General features: G+C 37.9%; 1 protein-coding gene across 1 annotated transcript in view; it reads left to right on the top strand.

Annotated features, from left to right (window-relative positions):
- Positions 1-25741, top strand: part of CCDC171 (coiled-coil domain containing 171) — a 313076-nt gene that overhangs the window by 206960 nt on the left and 80375 nt on the right. Inside the window, exon 23 of the mRNA XM_006881285.1 lies at positions 5016-5147. Within this exon, the coding sequence (XP_006881347.1) occupies positions 5016-5147 (132 nt within the window). The remainder of the gene's footprint in view (positions 1-5015; positions 5148-25741) is intronic.

The raw sequence follows: 25741 nt of genomic DNA, 5'->3' as shown, positions 1-25741 counted from the left end.
ATTGTTTGATGTTATTTCCGTTGCTGAATGTGGATGGCTCTCAGTAAAATGAAATGCTTGACAACTTCAGTCTTTTATTTGTCATGATTTTGTTTAGTGGTTCAATTGTGAGAATTTTTTTTTCTTTAACTCTGTGCTGAAGTCTGTGGTCTTTTGAGTGACATCATCGAGTATCTCAAGTTCTTTTTGCTTTTCTGATTTGAAACCGTGCACTGTCCCTTTGCTGTCTTTGAATGATTGCCTTTTGGTTCATGCACAGATTCCACATGACACAATTAAGTGTTTTAGTATCTATATTTCGTTGTGATCCACAGAGCAAAATGCCTTTCAATCAAGATCCCTCTGACATCAGCAGTGATGAATGTTGTTCCACATCCTCTTCTATGTCCAGTTTGAATTTCTGGCCATTTTCTGTCAATGTTCTGCTGTAAATGGGGTTTTTTTTTGTTATTTTTTGCAAAACTCACTGTGCATGACAGTAATGATAATTATTGATAATTTCTGCAATATCTCGGATCACCTTTCTTTGTCTTGGGCAGAAATATGGATTTTTTTTCCACTTGGTTGACAAGGTTGTTGTTTTTAAATTTTATGGCATGAGCGCATGCATCATTGAAACATCTCAGTTGGTTTTCTATCAATTCCCAGAGCCTAGTTTTTGCCAACACCTTCAGTACATCTTGAACTTCTTCCTTCAGTGCCGTTGGTTCTTGACCCCATGCTACCTTCTGAAAAGACTGAATACTTACCAGTTCTTTTGGATATCAGAACTTTATAGTCCTTCCATTTTCTAAACACTTATTAATTAGACACATATATCTTCTTTTATGAATTTTAAATATTGGGATTTTTTAAATCTAAAACTTTATAACTTTGAATCATATTGATAAAATCATCACTAGAACCATATTTTATGAATTTGTTTTTAAGAATGAGAACATTAAGTTGAAAGAAATTTACAGTTGTGCGTCATAAAGCATGTATATCATCATTTTGAGAGTTGACTTATTTAAATTTCATAGTTAATGGCAGAAATAAGAGTAAGTTATGTTATGGTAGGGATACATTATAAAATTATAAAATGTATAAACAGCATGGTAGTTTCTAATTAATGGTTATTTAGAGGAATAGGAGAAACACAATACTGAGTCACTTAAATCTGGAACTTATATATCCTGTAACATTTGACTTGTTGAAAGTTTGGTTTTTATGAAAATATTTTTTCTTTTATTCCTTATGACACTTGTTTTAGATATATTTGCTTTCTAAAATATATAGTAGGAAATGGAAAATATTATTTCTTCTTTTTACCAGTTCTTCTTATGCTATCTTTATTCATTGTTTAACTTTCAGATATAAAATAATATTTCTAAAAGTAAGGATTTTAGAATGCAGCAATATAGATTTTTATCAAAATAGGAAGTTGTATGCTTTTTACTGGATTTTATAAAAATGTCTCCAATTTGAAAATTAAGATTTATGTTGGGAAATCTTGTGAAAAAGAATAGTTTTTATGAATTATTATTTACTTTGAGGTAAAAAACCCCCATGTAGTTTTACTATATATATTTAAACAAATCAGAGTTAAAAGAATATAATTTCTAAGATAAGTAACAATGTGCTGTAAATAGAATTAAAAACTAATTTTTGAAATAATAAATTTAAATGAATTCAACATGTGAAATTATAATTTAATCCACAGATTATTGATTGTTGTTTTGATCCTAATTCACACTAAAATATATACTTTAAAAGATTGTTGTTTTGATCCTAATTCACACTAAAATATATACTTTAAAAGATGACTGCCTTTTCTTCTAGGAGAAAATAGTTGGAGGTTTTTGTTGAATTGTGATTTTAATGAAAGTTTACAGAAAAGTTGAACATTCACTCACTCATTGTTGCACATTTTTCTCCCCACCTCCCATCCCCGGTTAACTTAAAAAAGAAAAAAAAATTCAGAGACTGTAGTTCTTCCATTCTAATATTGTTTCTTCAGAAACCTTTAGACAGTATAGAGATTTAGGTTCTTATTCTTGAAACATTTTGTATCCACAGGACAGTGTTTCCTTAAGATTTGCCACACTATCTCTCTTTTGCCTGTTTCTTTTATTTGGTTCGCAGCTTGTCTATTCTATTTTTTCTTATGAACAAAATTAATGCATTCAAGTGAGCTTCATCTTTCTTCCTGTTTGTTGATGTTGAAGCCATCCCAATGTCTTGTGTTCACACTCTGAAATCCACCCTTGTGGTCTTCATTTCTCCTGACTACATTTCTTCTCTTCCTGCATCTTATTTCCTCCAAATCCCACTACCTTCTTCTTATGCTCCTTTGCTATATAGTATCTCTGCATGTCTTAGTGGCTCTGTTTTGTTGTATCAACAACTTGATGCTTTTACTACGTTTTTATATTCAAAGAATATATTTCCTAGTCAATTCTTTAAAAACTTAAAAGGCAAAACAAAAGTTTTTTTCTGAATGTTTTGAGAATATTTTAGTGTCTACTCTCAAGGTTTCAGTTGAATTTAAAAGTACAGAAAATGTAAAATTTTAGTAGAGAAATTACAATCTTGCTTCTATAAAGATCAGGGGGCACAGTCTCCTGCTGACATTGTCTATGTCCAACAGATAATTATAATGAAATGAAAGTATTAGCACACGCATATTTGCAAATAATGGTGTAATTGTGATGTCAGTTATTAGGTTTAGCAGAAACAGCTGCATTTTGAGGGTTCTTTTTGTCTGTTTAAAAAATTATTGAAGAATCCAAGTTAAATAATGCTTTAGTGGAAATGTTAATTTGACAATAAATCAAAGTTTCAGATGCTAAATGCCCAAGCATAATATTGTTTATAAAGCTCATTTAGAGAATTTTAAATACTTTATGCCTAGCTTCACAGATGAAGTATGGTGCCTGGGTTTAATCGGATTAAAGGAACTCCAGTGCTCAAGCTAGGTTGTGGATTACACCTACGTTGCTTGGAGTTTTTTTTTCTTCTCTCTCTCTCTTTCCCTCTTTGCCCGTATTAGCAATCTGCTTTTGTACTTTGACATCCAGGATTTCCCTAGTGAATTTTGTCACAGAAAAAAGAGAATCATCAATATCGCAGTTAAACTTGACTTTCAAAGCTAATAGTATCTCATTTGGGGGCTCAAATTTAATAAATTTTCTTTGATTCTGGGTGAGTTTTTAAACATCAAACAATGAATTGGCCAGGGTGCAGTAAAATATTTAGATCTATTGACTTTGGTTCAGAAGGGTAGAAAGGCAAAACACTAGTGGTTTGATGTTGATAAATTCTCAGTACCTTAATTCCCATTAATGTTTTCTTTTATCTGTGTGCACATCAGTGACAAAAAAAGGCAAGAGAAGGCATCATACATATAAAATAAAACACCTAAAGCAAATATATTTGTAAAATATGATTTATCTTTTTATGTTAAGTAAATTTAATAATATTCCTCTCCTAACTGATAAATACTTGCCATGGATATTTCTTATGGATTACACGCTCTTGTGCTTATAGGACACATATAGAAATGACATTATAGGGTATGTTTTGGCAGCCATCAGAATTGAGAGAAACCCTTCAGATCAGCGGGGGGTATGGGAGGATTTTTATGCCCATAGCGTAGCTTGAACAGTTGAAGATGTGTGTGTGTGTGTGTGTGTGTGTGTGTGTGTGTGTGTGTTTGCTGGTTACAGGAAGCGTTCTGAAGCAAGACAGTGTTGTGGAATGTGTACACAGTCACTCACATCCCACGGAATCACTCAAGCACTTTTATAAGCTTGCCCAAGTAAAATGGGAGGAAGAATGGAGACTTGGCTCTCTTGTATTATGACTAAGTTGCTTTCGACATTGCTAAGTTAAGACAGGAGAGAGAAAATTTACATGGGCAGTTGGTGCTGTTTTGATATTTCTCTCATTTTTTTTACCTTACTGAGCCAGAAAACTCTATATCTTGTTTCTTTGAGCTAGTTGCATATCGAATAAACACGTACTATCAAAAGGATAAATTATGAAAGGTTACTCGAGCATGAGGAGAGGTAGAAAATATGCCTCCATATGGAATCTTCTTTCATTACATTCTGTGATTAAAATGGAGAGCTTGCTTAAATCTGAAAGGCAAACTAAAGTGTGGAATCGTTAGCCTTTTACTAAGTTTGCAAAGGAAAACCCACTACGTGTGTTTCGTAACGCTTTTCTTGTCTCTGAGTACTCTATTGTGAGCATTTTCTCATTTTTCCAGAAGGTGGCAGTGTGATATCAACTGCATGCGATTTCATTTGGGGCTGGAGAACTGGCATTTCTTCTGCATCTGTGATGTGTTTGTATTGTTACCTTTCCGAATACTTAAATGTAGTACAAATACTACTGATTTATCTCAATGTTATCTTACTTAGAAGTGGTGTGACTGAGTATATAGGTATTTAATGTTAGGAGTGGAGTTTAAAAAGATGTTGCAATTCAAAGAGAGTGAGAAAAAGGAAGACAGAGGTCTTGTGTTTGGAACATACCCTTTTGTGTTGAGTATATTTGTTTTCATCCCAGGGTTCATATTATGAAGTTTCTCAGAGACTGAGACCTGGTAACAATCTTACTCAGTAGATATCAATTAATAGTAATGAAATTAAGAGGCTTGTTAAGAAAATGGGCATGATTAGAGGACTCTGCTGTTTGTTTTGAGTTTGGGGAGGACTCCCCCCTCCTGCTTTCCACGGTGAAGGTGGAGCTGTGAAAGAATTGGAAGGCTCTTGATGAGAAGAGCCTCACTGCCTCTTCTCCCCCACCTCATTGCAAGCAGGAGGATGCTTTTTCTTCTTAACATTCTCCCCTAGTGCTCTGAATTAGAGATTTATTTGCAACGAAAAATCAATTAGTCCTAAATTTATTCATGGATTTCAGGTCCAGGGATCAATGCAAGTCCACTCAGTGGGCTCAAGGGGACCCAGTTCATCCCAGTTAATGTGTCTGAAGGGGAATTACCATTGATGCTGTTTTTTTCCCTTTAGGTCAGAGATCAGATCGCGCTGTCACGGACTGCAGCGAGTCGGAATGACTTCACCCTGCAGCTACCCAAACTGCAGCTGGAGACCTTCGGTGTGGAGGGCCTCAAGGGCGGGCCAGAGGTGGTGGCATGCCAGGTTAGAGTCCCAGTAACATTGTTTGCTACCGAGAGGGGTAGGAAAAGAGGTCGCCCTAACTGGAACGAATGAAAACCTTAAAGTAGCACAAATAAAAACTTAAGGGAGATGCAAACATTTTTTTCCCCCTTCATTTCCCTTCTGTTACGGAACTCTGTATTTCACAAATAATTACTTTGCCTCCCTTAAAACTCAGAACCACTCTAGGAAGCAATCCAGAAAAGTATTTTTACTAAGAAAAAAAATTAGGAATTTTATAGCTAAGAACAGAGAATAAGATACTAGATGTAACTGAGTAAGCTAGATTCAATTTGTTGTTCTTGTTATTTTAAAATAAATCACGTGAGATAAAACTATCAGAAGAAATACTCGGAATTTTATGTGTTCATTTAATTGCAGCAAAACTAGAATCCAACTGTCCTTCACACGGAGGGATATTCTGCCCTTTAATGTTTAGGTCAAACTGATATTGAAGGGTCCTGGTGGCCCAGTGGTTAAGTGCTTGGCTGCTTGTGTAAATTGGTGTCTTTTATTTCTAAAACTCAAGACTCCAACTAACTTTTAAATAAGCTGAATAAAGAAATGTCCTATTTATTTTAGGAAGCTATAGTTCACTTTGTACTCTTTGCCACTATTTTAGCATTGTGATCATTTTTTTGTCCTTAGGGTTGAATTATTTTTTTAATTGGACAAAACAAACTTCAATGTATGCTTTATTCTCCTTTTAATAACCATGTCTTCATTAGAAAATGCATTAGCATTATGTAAATTACAGGCAGGCTGCTATTCTAAAAGAGATTTCCCTGGTTCAGTAGGAATTCACATTTTTCTCTGTTTTTAAAAAAGAAACATCGAAACATCCTTAAAACTGACTCTGTTTCATATACTGAGGTTAAAATAAAGGGTGTTTAGAAGTTTGAGTTTATGATATTACAGATAAATAGAGCTATGTTAATTTTTCCTACATACTCTACTGTGATTTAACTTACGGATACCTTAACATACTACAAATTAAAAAGTTATTGCTTCTTTATATTAGACATTAATTAGACATTATTAGTTATTGCTTCTTTAATCCGACAATATAATGTTTTCTAGTATAGATAAAAATATGTGTAAAACTATACATAAAAGAAGTTGTAGTACAGAATATTGTGCCACTTTTGGGTAAAAAATGGACATATTTGAAATGCAATTCACAGTATTTATAAATTAATTATAATCCTTGATACAAGTTGAAATTTTTCTTTGATTGTTAAGGAATACTTTACTTGAACCTCTTAACTCACAATGTAACAGGTTGTGGTAAAATACTTGGAAAATATGTTCATGGACAATATTAATAATAGCTACCATTGTTACTGAATGTCTCCTGGGCTGACGAAAGAACAAACAGATATGTCTTGGAAAAAGTACAGCCAGAGTGTTCCTTGGAGACAAGGATGGCGAAGGCTCGTGTCCTGTATCTTTGGCATCTTGCTAGGAGAGACTGCTCCTTAGAAAGCTGTATTATGGTTGGAAGGGTGAAGGAGAAGACCCCCGAGATGGATTTCCATGGTGATCGCAGCAGTGGGCCAAGTGTGTCAGAGACAGGGAGGATGGCCCGGTTTAGAACAGGGTTCAGACCTGTTGTTCACAGGGTCGCTCTATGTCGTGTCTGACACAACAGTATCTAACAACAACAGTCAGTTGAATGAGCTCTTAGTCTCTGCCAGGCACATGTCTAGGGCTTTGGATACACGATCTCATTTAATTCCCACAGTGAGAATGTCTCTTACACGGATAGCGCTATCTCTGTGTGGCAATTGAAAAAACAACAGCAGTAACAACAGGTGGAAGGAAGTTAAGTAACTCTCGCCGGATCAATGACAGGTGAATAGCGAAGCATAAGATCAGGGATTTAATTCTAGGTGTATTTGATGGCAAAGCCCGTGATGCAATAAAAATCTAAACTTCTTTGTTAAGTGGTATGCGTGAAACCTAAATTGGAATTTTTCCCCTCCATTTACCTGATATTAATTATACATCTGTGTATGGTGTAAGTCATAATTTATGCTCTATTGTAGATAAAAACTTTGTTCCCATGTAACTAGTTTAATGATGAAATACTGTGGAGCTCCGCTTTTCACCTTTTTGCGGTATAAAATATGAGTTCCTGTTTAAGAAATCATCTTGGTGTGGCTTAGTGCTCTGCCTCTGCTGCTCTGTTCTCTGGAGGGAACTTTTCAGCGCACTCCCTTTATTCTGTGGAGAGGATCGCTGTGCAGGATGCGGACATGAACGAACCATCTAGCAAACCTGCCCCACTATTGTTTTGAGCAGGGGATGCCATTGTGCTCCTCAAAAATTATGGTCTTGTCTTTGACAAAGGAGCAAGTTTCACTGCAGATGTGATCACGGGTAGAATGGAAAACAGTCTAAGAGGATGAGTGGATTCCTTATTCTCTTTGAACCCCAAAGAAGGCATGACTAGACTTGCCTTCTCTGCAAAAATGGCTAATTTCAGACTTGTCTAAGAAAACCCACACCAAGCCCATTGCCTTCAAGTCAAACCTAAGTCATTGCGACCCTACGGGACACGATAGAATTGCCTCATAGGATTTCCAAGGCTGTAAGTCTTCACGGGAGCAGAAGAAGACTGTTGAGTCTTTTTCTCTCAGAGCTGGTGGTGGGTTCAAACTACTGACCTTTTTGGTTAGTAGTTGAGTGAATACTTGCTCACTGCACCACCAGGGCTGCTTCTCAGGCTCCTTAGTGTTGTTGTTGTGTACCATCCTGTTGGAACTAACTCATAGCTGCTCTTCCAGTCAATTTTCAGAGGCAGTAAAACAACACGGGAGGAGATTGCCTTTCTCCTGTGGAGCTGCTGGTGGATTCGAACTGCCTGTCTGCAGGTTGACAGTGCAGCTCCTTGCCACAGGGCTACCAGAACTCATAGTGGGATGAAACGAGGCAGTGAACTTGAAGTTGAGCTTTGCAACCCGCACAGAAGAGGCAGGCGGTGCATGACAGTGGTGGCTACTGTGGTCACCATAGCACTCCCCTGTCCCCATACCCCCAAAGCAGACCTGGGGTAGCTGTTCCACTGTTTTAAAGTCATATGACCTGTGTGTGTTCTCTCTGGGGATTAGTTCTTTAGGATTTTTCCTCTCCATATATTGCCTTAATCTTCCTTCTTTCTTGAAATGCTTTAGTAATTTTGATCAAGATGAATCTGTTTGTCTTTTCATACCACTTGAGGTTCCAGGGAGGCCAAGTGTCCAGTGAAACCTTTTCATTTCTTTTCCCCAGGGCTTCAGATGCTGCTTTGCTGTAGTCTAAGTGCCCATGGCGGGTTTAGGGCTAATACATCCATGTTTTTATCTATCAAGTAATACAATCTCTGACTACAATACTGGAGAAAAAGGAATATAACCCACCCGGATTACAGCAGCCAGCTTCAGCTTAGGCCCGTGTAGCAGAAAGTTAGAGGACTTTGTAGTGAAAACTACTCTGCTTATCTTTATAAAGATAATGCTTGTTCCTCATGATCTTATTCTTCAAACTGTGTTTTCAAAAATTTTGAGTAAGACCACCGGTACTTCTGCTTTTAGCCATGCCACTCTGCCTTCTGCAGATCACAGCTTATAGGTTTCGCTTCGTCTTTAGAAGTCTAACAGGGAAAAAAGGTTAACAGTAGAGTCCATCTACAGAATTCCGTTTCATTTGTGTGGAAATGAGGGGTGGACAGGGAACTGGCAGAGTGTTAACTGGACAAGTTACTTAACTGGTCTCTGTTAGCCTCTTCATCTAAAAAATGAAGGTAGGAAGAAACCCTGACTCACCAGGTCAGTGATGGTTAAATGAATGAACGCTTCTCAAGTGCTTAGAATAGTGGTAGGTACCTCTGCACACTTACCACATGCTCCACGAAAGCTTCATGAAGCCAGGAACTTGGTTTTCTTCACCAGGCATCGTCAGCACTGAGAAGTGCGCCTGGGAGTGAATGAATGAAAGAGTGCACAGCTTCCTACCTGACAGGGTGACTTGGGAAGCCGGCTTTGCCCTTAAAGAGACTTGATACCGATTTTATACTTTCAAACCTACTGCATTTAAAAAGCACACCCTCATCCTTTACCCGAGACATCTCATAAACTTGTGTAAGGCTTAGTGAATAATAAACTCATCTCTGGAGATGTAGCATATTTTGTAAATATATGTTTATAAACACTTAATTAGAGAGGCTTCATAGTGAAACCACTTATTTACGTACATTTTTAAACAACGGAGCTTTCACCATAAATATAGTAATCCTTTAATCACCTCCAACCCACCCTATCATTACACAGCCCTTACATGGTTCGGTTTTCTGTTCTGTGTTATCCACACAATTTTTGGATACCATTTGTAAAAGACATCTTTTCTGGGCATCAAAATGTCTTTGAGCTATTTTGTTATATTTACGTAGCTAAATCAGAAAGAATATAATAAAAGTTTTGTTTTTTGTTTTTTAGGGTTTTTTTAGGAACAAAAAGATAAAATTAACAATGTCTGTATCTAAGCTGTCAAGGAATAAAAATAACCAGAATCTATTATGGTGACTTAAAAATGTGTTCTCTCTTAATACTGTTTGATGAGGCACCCTTCTGATTATGCTCCAAGAAATTTTTACACTTTGACATATCTAGAAATGAGATTTTAATTTAGAAATTAAAGAGATGTTGGAAAAAACAACTTAATTTCACCTGAACATTTGTACCATCTAGATGGTTTCATTTTGAGATTATCACGTCCCTGTAAGTGAATTTTTAGAAAGCTAGTTATGTCTTTAAACTTAAAGACCAGTCACATTGAATGAAAACCTTTGTAAACATGTCAAACTTTTTTTTTTGCTAAAAGGAATATGATATAACTCTTTTCAGAATAATAATTAAAGGACTTTGTTACTCTAGTTTTTATGAAATATGAATTGTAATATCACAACAATAGAAGAATGTTTGTATTTTTTACCTTTAAGTAATAATAGAAATTTTGCTAATATTAAAATTTAACTTCTAAAAATTATAAAAGTTGCGAGCGAACTGGGGGTAGGAGGAGAAGGCTGGGCGGGTAGAGAAGTGCAGCAATGAATGAATGGAAATCCAAATTCTCTGTAAATGTTCATTAAAATTATTTAAAAAAACCAAAAAACAAAACAAAACACCTTTTTCCTTAAAAAAAATTATAAAAGTTGCACATGATTGTGACAAGAAAAAAAAATCAGACTCCAAGAAAATTATAGAAGAAAATAAAGACTGATGCAATTCTAAATGATGTATATTCTTGTAGGTTTTCTTAGTCATAAATGAGAACATACATGTACATACCATTTATGTGTAATATATATGTTCTAGACAACAAAAGGGCCATACTGTTTTGTAAACTTTAACTTACTAGCATCACAAATGCCTTTTCTTGTCTGTAAAGATAGATTTACATGCTAATTTTTCATGACTGAATTGTATTCCACCACAGACATTGACTACAATATATTTAGTGACTTTCTGCTCATGGATATTTTAACTATATCCAGTTTCTTGGTTATCATTAATAAGATGGCAATGAATATCCTTTCACATAAAAATTTGTATCCTTCTTACTTTTTTCTGTGGAATAAATTAATACTTTCCCCCTCTAGAATAAATTACTGCATCAAAAGTTATATGCACCCTCAAGTGTTTGATATATGTTCCCTGGAAAGGCTGTTCCCGTTCACTCTTCTTTTTTAAATTTTAATTTAACAAAATATTTTTGTTATTATTTATTTTAATGAAACTTTACAGAGACTTTGGATTTCCATTCATTCATTGTTGTACTTTTCTCTCTGCCAGCCCCCGCGCCCCCATTCACTCTTCTCTTTGAAAAGTAAAAGAAAAATTCTTTCATTGTTATACAATCCCTCCCCGTAAGTCCACTCCACCGTGCAGCCTTCATTCGGGACTCCTGTCATGACAATAATACCTAATCACATATCCCTTTTAAACAGTTCACTCTTGACGTGGCTGTGGCCTGAGGGAGGTTCCAAGGATAGTGGGTTGTGGCTACTAAACAGAGGTTGGCTAGCCTGGAGATGGAACTTGAATTATCTGTGAGAAATGGTAAATGCGGCTGTTAGTTTCTTCTCATATTTTAGAAGAGTCATGGTAGAGAAGTACTATTTATCTCCCATAGCTATTGTTAAAACACAGTCTTGAACACTAACCAACAGCTAAGATTTGTATGATGAGTTTAAAGCTAAGTGAGTTTTTTCCTAGTTTTGTTTTTATTTATAATTTCTTCCTTTGTTACTAACAAGGAAGAACAATTAGGAAGAAGAAAAAAATCACAGCAGAGTGAGGCTCACAGAAGGTTGAGGAGGTTGTACAACTTCAGTAGGAAAATAATAGGACTGGCTGTAGACTAGATGAACTTGGACAGATGAAGTTCTGCCTTGGACTCACAGGTTTCTGATGTAATAGAACTTGTCAGTGTTTTATCCAGTTGTTGCTTCCTCATGGAAATGGCATTGTCTTTTCCTATGAAAAAGGAATACAAGTTATCAGCCTTGTGTTACTGAAATTGTCATTCTGGTTGTATTGTAGAGTCACTATTTTCTGTGAGCTTTTTGCCTGCATGTCATTTTCCTCATCTGTAAGATGAAGAGGATAGTACCAGTCATCCGAATTAACACACTTGCCATTTTTAAAGCTAAAGAACCAAGAGAGAGAGAAAAAAAGTTAGGCCTTAAATTGCAATGTTAAAGGATTCTAGGGATGAAATATTGAATGACACAAGAAGCATCAAAAGTAGATGATAGGAATTTATAGTCACTGCATCCAGAAGAATTATTCGACTAGGGAGGACAGAAGGAGAATTGACGCCTTTGAGCTGTGGGGCTGAAGAAGAGTATTGAATGTACCATGGACTGCCAAGAAAACAAACAGATTAACCCTAGAGAGGGTTAAACCAAGCTACTCCTTGGAGGCAAGGATTCTGGGGCTTCGTCTGACATATTTTGGGCATATTGCAAGGAGGGACAGGTCCTTGGAAAGGGACATCATGCTTGGGAGGGTGGAGGGACGGCGCAAGAGGGAAAGACCCTCTATGAGATGGATTGATTCAGTGACTGGGGTAATCAGGATGGGTGTGTCAGAGGCAATGCGATTGGCACAGGATAGAGCAGGGTTTAGGGCTGTTGTACATAGGGTTGCTATGAGTCGCAAACAACTCGACGGCACATAACAACAACAACAAACCTCTTTTTAGAAAGTAGCATGTGATCCAGACCCAATGGAAGAATTCCAAGCTGTGTGGGAAGCACTGATGAAAAACAAGCCTCTAGGAACTGACAACTACCAATTGAGATATTTCAGCAAACAGATGCGATACTGGAAGTAGTCATACGTCTGTGTGTAGGGTAAATGGGAAGATAGCTAAGCTACTGGCCGAGTGACTGGGAGAGAGTCCTGTTTGTGTCCTTTCTCAAGAAAGATTACCAGTAGAATGGGAAATCTGCTGAGCAATCTCATTGATATAACCTGAAAGTAAAGTCTTGTTGAAGATAATTAAAAAATAGCTAAGCAGTACAGTTTTGGGGGTTATCAAGAATTCAAGCTTGAATCAGACAAAGACAGAGGAAGGGATATTATTATTGATACCAGATGGATCTTGGCTGAAAGTAGAGCATACTGGTAGAGAAATTTACCTATATAAATTTATTGACTATGCAACGGCATTGACTATGTAGACATTAACAAATAATATATAACATTGAAAAGAATGGGGATTCTAGAACACTTGTGTTCATCTGAAACCTGTACGTAAATCAAAAGGCAATCATTCAAGCAAAAAAGTTTAAAATCCGAAAAAGTGTGTGTTAGGGTTGTATTCTTTTACCATATTTACTTGCAATGTCTGTATGCTAAGCAAATGATCCTTAATGGAGAAGAACGTAGGTCAAGGATTGGAGCAAGACTCATTACACCTTATGGAAGGCAGCTGAAAACAGCTTCGTTTGCTGGGAGAGGCTGTGAAACACCGTTCAAGATTAAAGACCACAGCATCCAGAATGGATAAACATAAAAAAAAAAAAATCACCTCAACATAAAGAAAACAGAAGTCATCACAATTGGGCCAGTAATCAACATCATAATAAGCAGAAAAGATTGAAGTTGTGAATGACTTAATGTTACTTGGCTCCACAATCAACACACATGGAAGCAGTTAAGAATGAATCATCATAATTACATCGGGCAAATCTGTTGCAAAAAACCTCTTTAAAGTGCTAAAAAGCAAAGGTGTTGCTTTGATTATTAAGGTGTGCCTGCGTCAAGCCGTGGTGTTTCCAGTCACCTCATGTGGTTGTGAATGCTGAGCAATGAATAAGGAAGGCTGAAGAATTAATGTCTTTTGATTATGGATGCCCTTTGGTGAAGGAACATTGATTATACCACGGACTTCCAGAAGAGTGAACGAGTCTTGGGAGGAGTACAGCTACAAGCATTTTAGAAGTAAGGCTAGTGGGACTTCATCTCACATACTTGGGGTATGTTACCGGGGGAACGCATCTCAGAAGGACGTCAGGCTTGTTAAAGTAGGGGGTCAATGGGGAAGAAGCAGCCTTTCAGTGGGTTGGATTTGACACAGTAGCGCCAACAGACAGCTCAGATATGGCAGCAGTTGTGAAAATGTGTGGAGAGGCAGAGTTCTAGGGATCAAGTCCAGGCTCTGTAATATACTTGCCTTGGCAATTCACTCAGCAGCCTTGATCCCTGCTTCCTCATCCTCCGTGGGGACAGTGAAGCCTGTCTTGCTCTCACTCACTCCGTTGTTAGATGCAGTAATGTGCTTTCAAGAGTGATATCCACAATATAAAACAATGGCGCTCTGGTGGCCTAGTGACATGAAGCTGTGCTGCAATCCTGAAGGCACGTGGTTCAAATCCAGCAGCTGCTCTGCAGAAGAAGGATGACAATCTCCTCCCATCAATTAACTGCCTCTGGCAAACCCGCCAGAGGGTCTGCTGTGGGTCGGTTCTGACTCGATGGTACACAACAACAACATGAGGGCTGAACTGCACACGGACCTGAAGTCAGGAAGAGGGATGTAAGTACATTGAGGAATTTTTGATGTATGGACTCCTGGAGGTTAGGATTGGTGACTTGGTTAATACAAGTCTTCCTTCAGTACCACACACATAGATTCAAAAGAAGAAACACATTGAATAACTATCAAAAACTCAAACTCATTGTCATTGGTCTATGGCTCGTTCTGACCCCCCCATTGGGTTTTAAGGCAGTAATTCTTAACAGGAGGAGACAGACAGCTTCTCTGTTTTTGGTGAACCCATTGGTGAATTTGAGCTGCCAGAGATGCAGGGCATTTTGATTGGCAACTCAGCACGTTGTGGACCACATTGCCAGAACTCCTTGGGGCATTAGTGTTTCATTCGAATTCACTCTGAAATCACGCTGACACTGGGGTGGTGAATCTCCAGCTTAGACTTTTAACTTGTCACCTTTATCTCCACAATTTCTCATTTTACTTCATATTTCTTCTCTGTGACATGGTGACAGGATTTGCCTAGCCACAAAATATTTGAAATATACTTCGTTAAAACAAAACTTATAAAAATAGAGAGCATTTTGGTGGTGGTTCCAGCTTTCAAATCTAGGTAGCCATAAATACACAGGCTACAACAAATGTACTTTCTTTTGTCATTAATTGTTAAGAGACAAGAATTATAATTCAAACCTGACCTTTCTCTTAGCCTTTTTCTTTTTCATTTTTGAAGCCTGTTTTTAAGTATAACCCTACTAGATAATACTTTTAATGCTTATTACTGAGAGACGAAAGCCTGTGAACGCTTGAACTTTCAAGTGCTACAACCAGAATTGCTTTTCATTTTAGCTGCTTGGACAAAAACCAGTGTTTGATGGACTGCCTAGGTGAAGACCTGGAAAAGGAAGGGTTATCTCCAAATTGAGTGAGTTTATTATGGCTTACTGATTTGCTGATTGATTTCATTTGCTGTCAGTTAAGGCTCTCTTAATGTCAGTTTTCTTTGCATAATGCCTTGAAATAAAGACTGATGAAGTTCCTCAGATTGATGCCGCTTATATAAACTGACCCTGATTTGCCCTATTCTGCATGACAATTTAAGTGACAGCAGTTAGAGGAAAATACAGCAATGAATATGCAACTTAAGGATTAAGGGAAATGCAGTAAATCGCCCCGTAGGTATAAAGATAATTTCTCATAATAATTCTGCAGATGCCTTAAGTTTTATTAAACAGACATTTATTACCCTCAAGCATATGTATATATCGTGGAATTGAAGAAGAGAACGAAAAGGGATGCCAAATCTTCTCAAATTATAGTAAATCTTTCTTTCACCACTTATTTAAACTTGGAGTTGTCAAAATCACAGTTTTTTAAAAAAATAATTTTATTTGAGGTTGCATCAGTGCTGTATGTTAAGTAACCAGCGAAATGGCAGTTAGATAATTTTGAAGCTTTTAGAAAATGCGTTTTCGTTTTGGAATCTTACAGCAATAGTAGTGGCTTTTGTTTTATTTTTCTTTTTTCAATGGCCAGAAGTCTCTTAGTATAGACTAAAAAATAGGGATAGCCTCTTTTGGGAAGACTAATTTTAGAAATAATTCATTGAAGAAAATATGAAATATTACTATCTTGATTTTATTTTTTTTTTTAACTGCATGAGAGATTTTTAACTTATACCCAAGACATTTCTCTGTGGGTTCTATGGCATTGTTTCATGTTGTAGGGCAAGATTGACTTTGGAGTCTATTTTATAGTGTTCATTAATTAGAATCTGGTCTGGTAAATCTTCATTTGGATTAAAAGGAGAATGTGGGAAACGACACCAAGATAAAGCATCCGGACGGGGTGGCGTAGCGAGTAGGTGTTGAGAAGCCCGAGTGAGTTCTGTGATCTCTTTAGGAGAGTTCTGTATTTGTAAGAAAGGCTTAGAAAACTCCTCAGGCCTTTGGCTGGATGACCATCTAGTAGAATAACTCCCCCTTAAAATCAGAAATCTCAAAGAAGCAACATGGTGTTTTTAATCTTTCTAAAATTGAGTTAATGATGGTGTAATTGATTTGTACAGTTTTGCTTTCTACATTTAGTAAGTTATGTCATGGAGTAAAATGGATTTTTAAAAATTTTTTAAAAAATTACTTTTAATGAAAGTTTACAGAGATTTAGGGTTTCCAGTCATTCATTGTTGTACTTTTCTTCCTCTCCAGCCGCTCCCCCCCAATTCACCCTTCAAAAGAAAAACTCTTTCATTGCTATGCAATCCCTCGCCCTAAGTCCGCTCCACTATGCAGCCTTCACTGTGGACTTCTGTACTGACAAGAATACCCATTCATACATCCAAGTAAAATGGATTTTTTTAAAAAAGATCTTTTCAAACAACTTAAGACAGGTTTGAACAGAGCCCTCAACAGATAGCACTGGAAGAGGGGCAAAATGGGCAACAATGAATGAATGAAAGTCTAACTTTTCTGTACACTTTTGTTAAGATCACAATTAAAATAAAAAAGTTTGATTAAAAACCCCAGATGAAAAGCAGAGGTGATTATTATGACTAAGACAATGTGTGTGAGTAGACTTTGAGGAAAGTTAGCTTTCTTCATGAAGGAAGCCGGGCTTCACTGACACTGATGGCCAGGCCAGGCCATTGTTGTGTTCTGCTGAGCTGTAACCGGCTATTCATAGCTGCCCCCGCAGCTGGTCTTCAGAGGCCGTGAATTGCACACTCGGAGACTGTCCATCTTTTTTTGGTGGAGTAGTTGGTGGGTTCAAATCACACTTTGGGGTTGACAGCTCAACTCCTTTGCCACCAAGCCAGGTCTTTAATTAAAGGATCTTAGGAGCTTAAGTGATTTCTCTTTTGCTTTAGCAAAATGTATATAATAAAACATCCACCAATTCAGTAATTTTTACATGTATAATTCAGTGACATTGATTATGTTCATCATGTTGTACAACCATTATCACTAACCTTTTCCAAATTATTCCACCACCATTAGCAGAAATCCAATGCCCCTTAGGCACCAATTCCCTTCTTTCCCCACCTCTCTCTTCTGGTAACCGCTAATAAGCTTTTCCCCCTCTACTCTTTTGTCCATTTAATGGAAATGAGATCAGAAAGCACCTGTCCTTTTGTGACGAACTGATTTCATTCAGCGTAATGTTTCTAAGATTTGTCATTAACCGTGTGTAGCAGGAGTTTATTTCTCTTCTTCCTGGCTGAATTGTATGTATAGATCGCATTTTGTTTACCTGTTCATCTGTTGATGGGAAGATTGTTTCTGCCTTTTGGCTTTGGGTATGTACAATTGGGATTTCTGGATTATATGGTAATTCCATACTTTTTGAGAAACAAATATAATTTCTTGTTAGTACCGAGTGGTATGTACAGATGCCAATGTAAAGGCACCCTGTGAAAAAAGTAAATTGGAAAAACTATGAAAAAATGTTTTCCATGGTTTGGGACTGATTTTCCACCCACCCCCACTGCTGTGGTATTTTATACTTGGTAGCGACTTGATGGCACATAATAACAACAGCAACAGCTTTTGAGTGTCAGAATCCATGACTAAGTGACACATATTTGAGAAGTAACCATAAGATTTGTTATACAGCAATCACCATGTCCTAGGGCCAGCATGAATGCTTGCTTAGATTGCATTTAAGAGACTTAGAAGGGGTGGTGCTTGTGCCCGCCGTATTCCTCTGATCGAAGACACACACCAATCTTGTTTTCGAGTGTCGGGAAGTGTGAGGATGGCACAGGATAGAGACAGGTTTCAGATCTATTGTTCCTAGGGACACTGTGATTGTACTTGACCCAACAGTACCAAACAACAACAGCAGCATACATAGACCAAGAAACAATTGCCTGGACAGAAGAAGAGAACACTGCATTATTAAAAGTTAGGAAAGGGTCGTATCCTTTCTCCATACTTGGTCAATCCTTGGCAGTGAGGGTAGCGAAACTCCATCTCATAGGCTTTAGGCCTGTTGACAGAAGGGACCAGTTCCTGAAAAGTGACATCATGCTGGTAAACATGGAAGGTCAAAAGTAGAGAGGAAGACCCTCACAGGAGGATTTGACATGGTGAGCGGCAGTGGACTTGAGAGTACTGGGTATTGTGTGGACAGCGCAGGATAGGGCAAGGCTCTGAGGGTAACGGTGAGTCACAGTCAGCTTGATGGCACGTGACAACAGCAGCCACAACATTCAGGCTGTGCTGACAAATCCCTCAGGACGCTGCACTAGATGGAGAAGAACGTGGCATCAGAACTGGAGTAAGACTCATCAACAGACTGAGCTGTGCAGATGACACAAGTTTGCTTGTGGAAAGTGAAGAGGATTTGAAGTACTTCTTTCAGAAGATGAAAGACTGCAGCCTTTAGTATGGGTAAATTTCAACATCAAGAAAGCAGAAATTCTCACCGCTGAACCAAGAGGTCACATGATGATAGATGGAGAAGAGATTGAAGTTGTTAATTACTTCATTTTCCTTGGATCTACAGTCAACATGCGTGGTAGTAGCAGTCAAGAAATCAAAAGATGTGAAGGATCTGTTGTCAAGGACTTCTCCAAAGTTCCAAAGAGCAAGTCTTATTGTAAACTTGGTAATGGCCAGAGTGGAAGCATATGAAATTTGTATAGAATATTATATAAGTGCTGTTGCATTGTAAGATTTACACCTTAAATTCTGCATTTCAAGTACTATTGCACTATGATCACCTTATTTTAGATATCTTGAATGTAGATGAGGCATGGGAATGCAATGAGGCTTTCATAGAAACTTGGACTTTAGAAAAATTATAATGTGTTAAAGATGTGTACGGTAAAAAAAAAAGTGAGAAAGCCTTTACTAAATAGTTATATCTAAAGAAGATGCTGTTTTTGAGAGATACTTCTTTTTTTATTAAAAGGGGACTCATCTGAAGCCTTGCTATAAAGTTGTCTGCTTATTCTAGAGGGGAAACGGAAATAGAATTTGAAAGTACTTAGAGACCACTGTGAAACAGGAAGTTGGCTTTGAGACGAAGAATGGGCATTTCTCGGTCCCTTGACTCTGTAGCTTTGTATATGGTTAATATTCTCAGGCACAAATGCAGTTATGAGGACGGTGCAGGATCAGGCAATATGAATAATAAATTGAAACTCATGAAATAGCACAAGACGACAACAGCATCATTATCATTCAGGGATCTAAAGAGCAAGTGATATGAAGTACAAGGTATTAAGCCATTCTCTGGGCTACAAGGAGAATTAAAGCACTCTTGTCCATAGGGCTGCTATGAGTCATAGACAACTTGACGGCACATAACAGCAACAACAACAATCCCCAAAACCTCGTTGTTGGTGAGATTGTACTGACCCTCTCAGGTGGTTTTCTCAGGCTGTAAATCACAGAGGAGGAGATTGCCCATCTTTCTTGAGTAGCTGGTGGATTTGAACCGGGAGAGAGGTGTGATCTTTAGGTTAGTATTAGATGAAAAAACCATTATGCTCTAGGAGAGGCATGAATAAAGTGCTATAAATGCAATTAGTACTCATTCAGGCCAATTAGAAGAGGCTTCCAGAGGAGGCGGCATTTGAGTGGACCTTGAGTTACAGGACTAAATTTCCCCTACCTGTACCTGTTACTTAATAAATGCAGATGTTTGGAGGCATCTGGAGTTTAAGTCTGCTTCAACGCCCAGGTAGCCCTGCAGCAGTAGGATCACTATGTCTGTAGAATGAAATTTGTTCTAAATTATTATGGTGGCTTGAGGATAAGGATTTGTACTCTCAACCAGAAGGCACACGGTTTGAATCCTCCAGCTGCTCTATGGGAGAAAGATAGACTTTCTCTTCCCTTGCGGTTTACTGCCTCTGAAAACCCACTGGAGGGTAAATTATGGGTCAGTTCCCACTTGATGGTACATAACAGCAGTCAGTTCCATTCACTGAAGCTCTGTGAGTCACTCAATAAATTGTGATTGTCACACGATTTCATGGCAACCCTATCATGCACTCCTTTGTGGTATAACAAAAATAAAGTTAATGATTTTATTGAATATCAAAAAAACACATCAGAATGAATTTGACCTTTAAACAAAATGGTGATAGTATCTTTTTCAGAGTGATATTGGTTGTTATACTTGGGTATCTCATTTTGGGTTTTTTTTATAAATGACCTTGAGGAGTTGCAGATGGAGGAGCTTGGGGGGCGTAGTCTCTTTTTCAGCAGTTAACTCACAAGGCTGAATGTCTCTGGCTTTTGTGGTCCATCAGCCGCCCCAGGAGGATGGGCACTCTCTCCTCATTAAGATGTACAGTCTCAGAAACTGAAGGGAGGGAAACTGAAGTCAGAATAGACTCAATTACTTAAAGGGCTCTAGCACCTTCAACTCAGCTTGTCGATGAATTGGAACGAACTCCTGAGCCTCCAGTGAGTTTTCAGAGGCTGTAAATCACACAGGAGGAGATTGCTCATCTTTCTCCCTCGGAACAGCTGGTGTCTTCAGACGTTTGGGTTGGGAGCACAACGCCCTAACCCAGTAGACCACCAAAACTCCCTGAGACCAAATTGAAAACACCAATCAAGGCTGCTTTTCTTTACCAATATTCATAAATAAAGCTAACAGTTTCTATGAGAAGGAGGTTGATAAAATATTAAATATTGTGTGCGTGCAGCACTCCAGATCAGATGCACTTTTTTGGGGGGTTGTTTTCTGATAATGGGCGGAGCAATTTTTCTTTGGTAGCAAATTGGCTGTCAACTCTGAAAATTATGTATATGATTTCTCTCCTTGCATTAACAACCACCCTTTTTAAAGGTAACTTGTATACCAAACTTCTACAAGATCAAAATTGAGATGTCTTTGGTAGTATATCTATCTTATTTGACCAAAGATCTTGAATCTTTGTAGTTGATTGTAGAACAGACAGAAAGTGCTAGTTTTAATTTTGTTCAGTCTGTAGAAAGTGTAAACCAGAAACAAATTATTGTGGTGTAAAATGTCCTTTGTTTAGTCTCAGCTATCTTTTGAAGGGCGTAGATAAGTGCTCTAAATAGAGTTGACATTAATACTGGAGTTAGAAGCCTTCCTAAGTTGTATGAAAGCCTGTATCAGTATCCCAGGTACCTAACTTCTCCAGCTGAACAAGTCTGTATGGAGCTCCTGCTGTATGTCATATCTGTGTCAGTAGACAGATGGGTAGATTACAGCAGGTGGAGGAGCATGATGGAAGGAGAAACTGCAAACTAGAACCTCAAGTGTTAGAGTTCTTGATACCAGGGGGACACAATAAGCCCAAACATGGATATCATCAAATTGTTATCATTACATGCTTCAAGCCTTCCAGAAATGTAAATATCAGGATTGAACCTGAATTAATTACTAGTATTCTTTTATATTTTCCCCTAATTAAAAAAAGAGCTTTTTAAAAAATTGTTTTCTCTTTAAAATCTAAGAGAACTTACATATTTTGAGAGATAATGTGTTCTGCCCACTAAGTTTCAACACTAAATTGAATAATCTATTATCTTCCAGACTGAAAAAAAGATCTAAATCACAAGTTGCCATTTCTCGCTTTCCTCCAGTGTAACTTAAAGCCTCTGAAAACCCACTGGATGGTCCACTATGGGTTGATTCCAGCTCAGTGGCAAGGAGTTTGAGTTTTTTGCAAGAGCTGTATGAGGATGGCAATTGATGCTTGTTGCCATGGAAACCGGATTGTCCAATTGGCACATGCTTGTTCTAGCTTTGTTTGGTACATCCAGGAATGCCCTTCTTTTGAGTGAGGGGCAGAATCGCCAGCTTAGTTGTATCTATTACTTGATAAGAAGCTATTGAACAGGACAATTGTGGTCTGCAAGGGAGTTTAATCTTTGGTTTCAAGAGTTGATGTGACTATTCTCCCATATTAGTGCCAGGTGGTAGAGTCTTGACATTTGGACAGAGATAGAGTGCTTGAATCCCAGCTCCTTGAAACAGTTGAATCTTAAAATTTCCTTATACACTCCCATCATCCAAAATCTTGTGACTATGCCCTTAGAACCCAAAGGAACTGCCATAATCTTCATTGTAAAATTCATCCATGTCAGGGAATAGTAGATGTTCAATAGGTCATAGAATGTGTTTTTTTTCTGATGCAGGGTAAAAGTAATGAGGTTTGGTTTCTTCTTGGATGCCTATGACCTACGATTAATTGTGTTGTTACTCATTAACTAAATTACTCTCACTTTACCCAGGCCTTGTTTTTCCATGTATTAATAAACTCTGTAGTTCCATAATTTACCTATATGATAAACATTTTGTAGACTGCTTAAATGTAAGTCTCCAAAGCAAGACAGTTTATTGTTAAACTATAAATATCCCCTGAAGAATTAATTCATCTTGGAATTTTTCTAAGATCATCAATACTTTTCACGGCTTATTCACTCTGCTGTAATGGTTTAGAATAAGAACTTCCTTTTTATCCCCCCAGTCTATGACTATATTGATGCTCCTTTTTCTGTATTCTTGTAAGAGAGAGCTATGTTGGCTTAGTGAACAGAAAGTTATGCTACCAAACCCAAGGTGGGTGATTTTAATCTATGCTCTCAAGCCTGGTTCAAATTGTGTTTTGTTGGGTTTTTGTTTTTTTTTCAAATATTCTTCCAGGTGGTATAGCACTGGTCTGTGCTTTTTGTACAGAGGTAACTCGTGGTTGCTGTGATACTAAACACTGTGACACTGATGTGCCAAATGCGATAATGGTTACCCATGGTGGACAGTGTTTGGAGGAGCTTCCTGACTAAAACAAGCTTGGAAGCAGGAGTGACATCCACTTGCGAAATGGCTTGCCTCCGGAAACTCTATGAACAGTGCTCAGGTCTTTTGTTCATCGTGTTGCTGTGAGCCATCTAAGACTCGACAGCACCTAACAACAACAACAACAACAACAACCACCACAACATGAGTGTATTCATGCTCCCTTTTCTGTGTTCTTGTAAGACACCAACATGTCATTTCTTTTATATATGCTCTTAACCTTTGGTGTTTCGTTACTGTAATCTTTAATAATGAGATCAAGAATCACCATAAATCTACAAGATCCACTTAGTCCTGGGATTGGCTCCATTTCAGTTCAGGTTGAAAATAATGTATGTGAGAGGAATTGGTTTTGTTTTTGGCACATTTAAGTTGAATATGCCATGGTTGAGTGGAGGCCAGAAAAAAGTTAGAGTTTAAACAAGATACAAAGAAAACATCATTTCTAAGAAGTCTGCTGTAAAAGTATTCTGCAACTCTGTTGAATATGGTTCCCCATGAGGCCCCTTCTCATACCTGAAAAGCTACTATATTTACATCCTTCAAAGATGGTGCCAGTATAAATTTTGAGTGATGGGATAAGTCAAGTGCAGGGCCATTTTAAACGCCAGAAAGGGGAAAATGAACTTTGATTCTCTTTCTCTCTCTCTCCTCTTTAAATGCCCCTAAAATAGCACCAACCAAACCAGCTAAAATACACACAACATCCTCTCAAGTCAGTACATGCTGTTGTGACTTCACCTCTCTGCCTGACGAGGGAGTTGTGCATTTGGAACATTTTTTTCTTCTTCTAGTAATTGGAAACCCTTGCTATCCCTCTTATTGTCATTAGTGCTGATGAAAAGTGCCTCAATCTCTACAGGTGTACTCCGTGAAGTATCTAGTTGCACATGGTTTTAACCATGTTCCAGGCTAAGTAGGAACATGGACTCAAATGGACAGGCATGACCCAGGCCCACCTATGAAGGAATTGAATCCAAAATTCCTATAAGGGAAACATAATAATTCTAGTATATCTACACAAACGCAGGTAAACTTAAGCCTGGAAGTGGACTGTCCAGAGACATGAAAATGTCTTGTAAATAATGAAACAGAGTGAGAACAAGAACACAGAATAGAGAAGGAAACTGGTTTCCTAAAACCTAGTCTCTATATAGAAAAGAAGACAATTTTGTCCTAGGTAGTTTCCCAGATATGGCAAAACAAAAGTTTACCTTGATCAAGATGAAATGAAAATGGCACAGACAAGTCAGAGCCAACTCATAGCCGACCCTCTACCAAGCTTTCAGAGACGCTGAATCGAATGCAAGGAGATTGCTTATCTTTCTTCTGAGGAGCAGGTGTTGGATTTGAACTACCTGCCTTTGAGTTGGCAGTGCAACTCCTTACCCACTAGGCCATCAGTGCCTCTTTTAGATGAAATCGATATTCATGAAGTTGTTCACAAATGTTTACTGAGTCCTTTGTACAGAATTAGTGATGCACGTAGGAAAGTATCATTGGAAATTCTTTTCTTTGAAATATACACTTACTTTCATTAGAGAAGCAAAAATTGGTGGCTCAGAATCAATGTAGTGTAATCATTATTAATGCACTTGAGATATCTTGGTTTCTTAGCAAAATTCAAGACATTTGCTTTTGCATTTTTTTAATCAATAGTGTAGGGAATGTAGATTCTTTCGATGTTTGTGTAGGGTATGGTAGATGGGCTGCACAGTTTTAGGAAACTTGGAAAGCCTGGCTTAGTTTTTCTCATTTTACAAACACACTTCCCACCCCCCCAAACCCCTAAATCAAAACAAACACACACAACAACAAAAGGTATATAAGCATCAACAGCAGACCACAAACCCAATCAAACCCTTTGGCCCCATGTGGGGGACTTCTTATTTTTGCTTTCCAGTGCCAACTGATTTTAGATTAGCATTCATCAGTGGAAATATTGGTAAATTTTAGGGACCAGTGGGTTTCTTAAAGAAACAAATCTGAATATCTGGTTAGCAAAAAACAGAACACAAAAGAAGTCAACCAAAATCTTGAAAGCATACCTTAAAAATCACTATTTCCTGTTGCCACTTAAAAAAACCTTAATTCATTGACTTTATGTAATAACTGCATAGTTCTAAACATACAGTGAGCGGGCTTCCTCCCACATTGCCCTTCACTCTCCAGACTATCCAAATAGGATGCTGTCCTTCCTACCCTATGTATCCAGAGACACCCTGCCATTGGTAGGCTAAAAAATGTCTCCCCCCCCCCCAAAGCTACAAGTCCTAATATCTAGAACTCACACACGTTACCTTACACAGAAAGATAAGCTTAGCAGCTGTGAATATGTTTACTGTTTGGCGGTGGGGTGGTTGATTTGATTATTAGGATAGCCCCTAAGTGCAATCACCAGGGCCTTTATAATAGAAAGGTAGAGGAAGACTTGACAAAGACAAAAGAGACAGTAACCATGGAGGCAGAGACTGGAGGGATGTGGCTGCAAGCAGAGGAATGGCAGCAGACTGCAGGGCCTGACGGGCGAGTGAGGGGGATTCTCGCTTATAGCTTCCAGAGAGAGTGAGGCACTGCTGGCCTGCTTTCAACCCAGTCGGACGATTTTTGACTTCTGTTTTCCAGAACTGTGAGAGAGTAAATGTCAAGCCATCAACTTTGTGACAGTTTGTTACAGCAACAGGTTTCCTATGAACTCCCAACTTTTGATTATAATCTAATAACTAATAATTTAGCTATTAATTATGGTT

The sequence above is a fragment of the Elephantulus edwardii genome, unplaced genomic scaffold (assembly GCF_000299155.1).
Source record: "Elephantulus edwardii isolate Elephantulus edwardi_28Jun2011 unplaced genomic scaffold, EleEdw1.0 scaffold00014, whole genome shotgun sequence".
NCBI lineage: Eukaryota > Metazoa > Chordata > Mammalia > Macroscelidea > Macroscelididae > Elephantulus > Elephantulus edwardii.
This window is presented reverse-complemented; position numbering and strand designations above follow the sequence as displayed.